Source organism: Nansenia antarctica (genome assembly GCF_963989245.1).
Source record: "Nansenia antarctica genome assembly, chromosome: 6".
NCBI lineage: Eukaryota > Metazoa > Chordata > Actinopteri > Argentiniformes > Microstomatidae > Nansenia > Nansenia antarctica.
The window spans coordinates 64,900,694-64,908,193 of NC_137676.1; the positions used below are offsets into that span (position 1 = coordinate 64,900,694).

Genomic DNA, 7,500 nt, shown 5'->3' on the forward strand with positions numbered 1-7,500 from the left:
GCGCGTTCTACTATGAGATGAGTGAAGCAAAGCAAAACTTTTGTACTCTGTACAAGTATTTATTTTTGTTTTTGTATTCTTTTGGTTGCCTAGTGCCTAGCCTACCTCATTTTACTCATTAGTTTGCACCCTCTACTACTCTTTACATTACATTACATGCAAGTGATGTTGTTCCCAAGATGGCGTCGCGCTTAGTCGCGAGGCTCGGGGTGGCTTCCACGCTGGTGTTTTTTTGTGCTTTTAAGAATATTTGTATGTACATTTTTATTTTAATACTTATAGGGAACAGTTGTGTAAATAGTACCTACAGCAGGCTCGACTTATTAGAAATCGGCACGCAAAACGACAAGACAGTTACAGCGGAGTTTCTAAAGCAACACAGGATTTTTAACGAGATAGCCCGTGTACCGGGCGAACCTTGGTTCTCAGTCCCCTCCCTGAGGCGGAAGCGACGGAGGCGAGATCGTAAGCAACCCCGAGGCTGCAGGGGAGGCCTGTTAGCAAGGCTAAGGAGAAGCCCAAACAAGCCAGCTATTCCAAGCATTTTCCTCTCAAATGTCAGATCCCTGACAAATAAGATGGATGAACTGAGACTACAGGTGGCAAAAAACAGCATCGTAGGGGATAGCTGTGTGATTATTCTGACCGAAACCTGGCTAAATGACAACATTGTGGACGCTAACGTTAGCTTAGAGGGCCGAACGCTTCATCGCGCTGACCGCACGGAGCTTAGCGGTAAGTCAAGAGGAGGTGGGATCATAATATCGACGAAGGACAGCTGGTGCTTAAACACGAAAACTGTAAGTAGCCACTGCTCACCAGACCTAGAATACTTGACTGTTAAATGCCGACCCACATACCTGCCTAGTAGGGGTGTAACGATACATCCATTCACATCGATACATCGATTCATTGACTAACGATCTGATTACATCGACGCAATGTAAAAACATCGATCTATATCGTCATCTTAAAGATACACCTTTATTTTGAAATGGCACATTCTGCGTGACTGTCACCATTTCCGTGCAGCGCGCGACTAGCAGACACTCTCTGCTCGGTTGGGAAAACTCAACATGTTGACTGACGCTGGCTGCGTTCGTCAAACACGCTCTGGAAATCTGATCAGCACTCGCGGAACGCCTCTTGTCCAATCAAATGACTTGAACCCAGTGTTGCGCTCCGGCGCTCTCAGAGCGAGTTAACGAACGCAGCCCACATGTTACTGACGCTGTCAGCCAGTCAAACGCGGACTCCCAAACCCCACCTCTTCTCTCCTCTCTGCTCTGAGCTGTCCTTCCAAACCCACGTTGCGCTAGCCTGCCTAGCTTAGTTAGCTACAATAACTTTGCGAATAAAACAAACAACAAGCACCGTGTGTTCCTCACAGCCCACCACAGGGACACACACACGTCCACTGGGCTGCTACAGGCCAACTAGCCGCACAGACACACATATTCACAACACTGCATGCTAACAGAAGTTAAGCTAAAGCAGCTAACGTGTATTTTTTGGGGGGGCATGGTAGGGTCGGGGAGGGGATACAACTTATACACACAAACAGACACACACACACACACGCACACAACATGATATCGCGTCATATCGATCATATCGTCATATCGATCTTGAATCGAATCGAATCGTAATCGTATCGTGACTGACATTGTGATATCGTCAAACATTGTATCGTCATACAAACAAATCGATATAATATCGTATCGTGATGAAGCTGGTGATTTACACCCCTACTGCCTAGGGAGTTTAACGCGGTGCTAATTACATGTGTGTATATTGCACCTAGCTCAGACAGCAAAGTAGCATTGGCGCGACTATACGACGTCATTAGTAGCCAACAAAGTACTGATCCACAGGCTATCCACATCATAGCGGGGGACTTTAATCATGTCGACCTGAAGGCAGTACTACCCAAGTTCTACCAGCATGTAAAATGTGCAACGAGGGGAGAAAAAACACTGGATAAGGTATACACCAACATCAAACGTGCTTACAAGGCTAGTCCGCTAGCTCATCTAGGCATGTCTGACCATGTGTCAATCCTCCTGATTCCTGCATACACCACAATGGGGAAAAGTGCTCCCACCACCACTAAGACTGTCAGAACCTGGCCAGAAGGGTCCGCTCCACTGCAGATCTGCCTAAATGACACCCTATGGCAGGAATATGAGCATGAGGACCTGGAACAGTACACGTTGTCGGTTCTGAACCACATAGTGAACTGCACCAACTCAGTCACCGTGGACAAACGGGTCCGGGTCTACCCCAACACGAAGCCATGGATGACTGGGAAGGTCCAAAAACTGTTAAATGAGAGGGACAACGCCTTCTTCGCAGGGAAGCGCACACCGCTGTACAGCTCCACCAGGGCCAACCTAAAGCGCAGCATCAAAGCGGCCAAGGCAGAGCACAGAGAGAAGATTGAGGAATGCCTCCTGAGCAACGACTCCAGGCGGATGTGGCAGGGGGTTCAGCAGATGACAAACTTCAGAGCCAACAGGCTCACAGCCGCAGAGGACGACCCCCTGCTGGCGGGAAAGCTGAACACCTTCTACGCCCGGTTCGACGAGGGGCGAACGGAGGTAACCACAACACAGACACCACTCTCTCCAGCTCTCAGCAGCCTCACCCTCACAGAGCACGAGGTGAGACGCGTACTGAAGGCGGTGGACCCCAGGAAAGCCTCGGGGCCGGATGGCGTCCTGGGACGGGTGCTGAGAGACTGCGCCGACCAGCTGGCCGGGGTTTTCACCAACATCTTTAACCAGTCCCTGTCCCAGGCCACCGTCCCACCCTGCCTGAAAACCTCAACTATCATCCCAGTCCCGAAGAAAAGCACGGTGAGCTGCCTAAACGACTACCGCCCGGTGGCACTCACACCAATCATCATGAAGTGCTTCGAGAAACTAGTCCGGGCCCACATACTCACACGCCTCCCGCCCAACCTGGATCCATACCAGTTCGCCTACAGAGCCCACAGGTCCACAGAGGACGCCATAGCGACGACTCTCCACGCCACTCTATCCCACCTGGAGAGGGGAAACAGCTACGCGAGACTGCTCTTCGTGGACTTCAGCTCCGCCTTTAACACCATCCTTCCAGACAGGCTAGTGACCAAACTACTAGACCTGGGTCTATCACACTCTATATGTGCGTGGATCAAGGACTTCCTGACCAACCGCCCCCAGAGGGTGCGGGTGGGCCCCCACACCTCCACAGCCCTCAGCCTCAGCACTGGGTCACCCCAGGGCTGCGTGCTAAGCCCCATCCTCTACAACCTCTACACCCACGACTTCACCCCCATCCACCCCAGCAACTACATCGTAAAGTTTGCAGACGACACCACCGTGGTGGGATGTATCTCGGGGGGGGACGAGGCGGCGTACAGGGATGAGGTAGAGCAATTGAGCAAGCTGTGCAAGGTAAACAACCTGCTGCTAAACAAGTCAAAGACCCAGGAACTCATCGTAGACTACAGGAGGAAAAAGTCCGAGATCCTGCCCCTGCTCATCGACGGAGAGAGCGTAGAGATGGTCTCAAACCTCCGTTTCCTGGGACACATCATACGGGATGACCTGGCCTGGAAGGACAACACTAAAGGCACCATCAAGAGGGCACAACAGCGGCTATACACCCTGAGATGCCTCAAGAAACAACACAGCAAGCAGGAGATGCTGGTGGCCTTCTACCACGGCGCAGTGGAGAGCATCCTCACCTTCGGCATCTCCAACTGGTACCACAGCTGCACGGCAGCGGAGAGAAACGATCTACAGAGAGTCGTGAGAACAGCACAGGGGATCACCGGCGCCACCCTCCCCTCTCTGGAGAAGCTGTACGAAACACGCTGTCTCAGGAGGGCCTCCAAGATCTCCAAGGACCCGACCCACCCTGGGCACGAACACTTTGTCAAGCTGCCCTCGAACAGGAGGTACAGGATCCCGGCCGCTAGGACAAACAGACTGAAGGACAGCTTCTACCACAGGGCCGTCAAGGCCCTGAACACAGAAAAGGCCTAAGTTCTGGGCCCAGGACAAGTCCGGACGGATTGTAATGGCAGCTAGTGCTGAGGCACAAACATGTACATTTTCAAGCCTGCAAACTGTGACACTTTAAAAAAATGTGAAAAAATACTTTCTTGTGCAATATGACAACCCTAGTTGACTATCTGTGCAGTATAGTACAGTGGATTGTGTACATAGCCTCTATTGATGTAAACCAGCTCTTTATCTTCTTGTGATTTTATGCATCTATGCTTTTTCCAAAATGTGTTTCTTTTTCCTTTCTTAAACACCAGGGGAGCCTCCCCTCCTAAATTTCGTTGTTTGGTACCTGTACTGTAACAATGACAAATAAAAGTCTATCTAAGTGATGCCAGAAATAAATCTGCAAAGTTCATTAAAATATCTATTTTTGAGTGAACAATCATTTTAATTGTCTTTATTTTTAGTTAGCACATGCCTACAACAACAACTAACAACTTCAAGCTAAATTTAGAAGCTGATTTAGAAGATGATAGCTAAATAAGAGCGATTGAGTAATTGTGCGATAAGCTGTAATTTATGATCCGATTAGTCGACTAATCGTTAAAATAATTGGTGACTAGTCGACTATGAAAATAATCGTTTGTGGCAGCCCTAGTGGAGAGACAGACAGACAGACAGACAGACAGACAGGTGTGTGGTGGAGAGACAGACAGACAGACAGACAGACAGACAGGTGTGTGGTGGACAGACAGACAGACAGACAGGTGTGTGGTGGAGAGACAGACAGACAGACAGGTGTGTGGTGGAGAGACAGACAGACAGACAGGTGTGTGGTGGAGAGACAGACAGACAGACAGACAGACAGACAGACAGACAGGTGTGTGGTGGAGAGACAGACAGACAGACAGACAGACAGACAGACAGGTGTGCGGTGGAGAGACAGACAGACAGACAGGTGTGTGGTGGACAGACAGACAGACAGACAGGTGTGTGGTGGACAGACAGACAGACAGACAGACAGGTGTGTGGTGGACAGACAGACAGACAGACAGGTGTGTGGTGGAGAGACAGACAGACAGACAGACAGACAGACAGACAGGTGTGTGGTGGACAGACAGACAGACAGACAGACAGGTGTGTGGTGGACAGACAGACAGACAGACAGACAGGTGTGTGGTGGACAGACAGACAGACAGACAGACAGGTGTGTGGTGGAGAGACAGACAGACAGACAGGTGTGTGGTGGACAGACAGACAGACAGACAGACAGGTGTGTGGTGGACAGACAGACAGACAGACAGGTGTGTGGTGGACAGACAGACAGACAGACAGACAGGTGTGTGGTGGACAGACAGACAGACAGACAGGTGTGTGGTGGACAGACAGACAGACAGACAGACAGGTGTGCGGTGGACAGACAGACAGACAGACAGGTGTGCGGTGGAGAGACAGACAGACAGACAGACAGACAGACAGACAGGTGTGCGGTGGAGAGACAGACAGACAGACAGACAGACAGGTGTGTGGTGGACAGACAGACAGACAGACAGACAGACAGGTGTGTGGTGGACAGACAGACAGACAGACAGGTGTGTGGTGGAGAGACAGACAGACAGACAGGTGTGTGGTGGACAGACAGACAGACAGACAGACAGACAGGTGTGTGGTGGACAGACAGACAGACAGACAGACAGGTGTGTGGTGGACAGACAGACAGACAGACAGGTGTGTGGTGGAGAGACAGACAGACAGACAGACAGACAGACAGACAGGTGTGTGGTGGACAGACAGACAGACAGACAGACAGACAGGTGTGTGGTGGACAGACAGACAGACAGACAGACAGGTGTGTGGTGGACAGACAGACAGACAGACAGACAGGTGTGTGGTGGAGAGACAGACAGACAGACAGGTGTGTGGTGGACAGACAGACAGACAGACAGACAGGTGTGTGGTGGACAGACAGACAGACAGACAGGTGTGTGGTGGACAGACAGACAGACAGACAGACAGGTGTGCGGTGGACAGACAGACAGACAGACAGGTGTGCGGTGGAGAGACAGACAGACAGACAGACAGACAGACAGACAGGTGTGCGGTGGAGAGACAGACAGACAGACAGACAGACAGGTGTGCGGTGGACAGACAGACAGACAGACAGGTGTGCGGTGGAGAGACAGACAGACAGACAGACAGACAGACAGACAGGTGTGCGGTGGAGAGACAGACAGACAGACAGACAGACAGGTGTGTGGTGGACAGACAGACAGACAGGTGTATGGTGGAGAGATAGACAGGTAGCAGATGTGAGACCCCGTCCGGCAGACGTGGTGGAGGTGGTCCAGGCGTGGGGGGGGGGGGATCTGAGCCTCCTACCCTGATTTGGAGTCAAAGGACCGCGTCTCGTTGACGACCCTCCCACCGCTTTGCACGACCCCCTTCTGCCTCTGGATCTCGTAGTCTGGCGAGCAGAACACAGCGGCACAGGAGTTAGAGATGTGTGTCACACACACATCGCTGCGCCGAGCCACCCAACATCTGCCACAACCCACGGACAGGCCTGAAGAATCTCTGCTGCCTGATAAGCACTCACAGATAAATCACTACCTCCGCTTTGAGTTTTAAATGCTTCTTTAGCGCCACGCTAAAACGCAATCAACTTTATCGATAAATAATGCAAGCTTAATGTCGCCGTGCCAAAATGGGGTCTGGGTCTAAAGGGCTCTGCACACAGCGTGCGATTTCTGTTGCGCGTCAACGTTCCATTTTGAAGTTTGAATGGAAGTCTATGAGAACATCGCATCGCAATGCACACGGCCCCGCACGGCGAAAATTCGATTCCATTCATAACAACAATGGAAATTATGGAACGTTGACGCGCAACAGAAATCGCACGCTGTGTGCAGAGCCCTTAACTGTAAAGGCCGGTTTCACAGACGAGGCTTCAGCCTAATCCTAGACTAAACATAATGGCAAGTGTGTGGTGTCTAGATGTTATTCCATTGTTCCTTAATGGAAGTTGAAACATTGAAAGTGTGATTTAGTCCAGGACTAGGCTTTAGGCCTTGTCTGTGAAACCGGGTCTAAATCTTAGGTCACTCCCTTGGTGTTGAATGCTAAATGTTACGTTGTCACTCTCAAAGTGAGTTTCAGCTAAAAAAGCTTATTGCAGGCTTTGAAGGGAAAGTCACTGGCGCTGGAAATTAGGGTTGTCAGAAAATCGATAAGTCTCGAATAAACATCGTTTGAAAAGCCGATTGCAGGCATCAGACGGCAACTTCGCCCTGACTCTGTGTCAGCGGAAGGCCTAACAGCCTCGCAAGTTACTGTCGATACAAACCAAAGCCCTCCTCTCTAAACGTCTGGTCGTAAGCCTTTCTATCGTGGGGGTTTGAATCGAGAGGAAAGTCTAGTCTGTGAGTAAATGTCTGTACAAAATGTGAAGATTACCTTCTAGGGATTTAAAGTCTGTGAGCACGTAGCAAGTAAACAGTTGAGA

The 7,500-nt window shown here is 50.6% G+C and overlaps 1 protein-coding gene across 1 annotated transcript in view; it reads right to left on the minus strand.

Moving 5' to 3' along the window:
- The window catches only part of gatb (glutamyl-tRNA(Gln) amidotransferase, subunit B), a gene marked incomplete at its 5' end in the record, with an annotated part of 24,558 nt that overhangs the window by 10,007 nt on the left and 7,051 nt on the right, over nt 1–7,500 (minus strand). Inside the window, 1 exon segment of the mRNA XM_080534759.1 lies at nt 6,378–6,462. Coding sequence (XP_080390885.1) covers nt 6,378–6,462 — 85 coding nt within the window.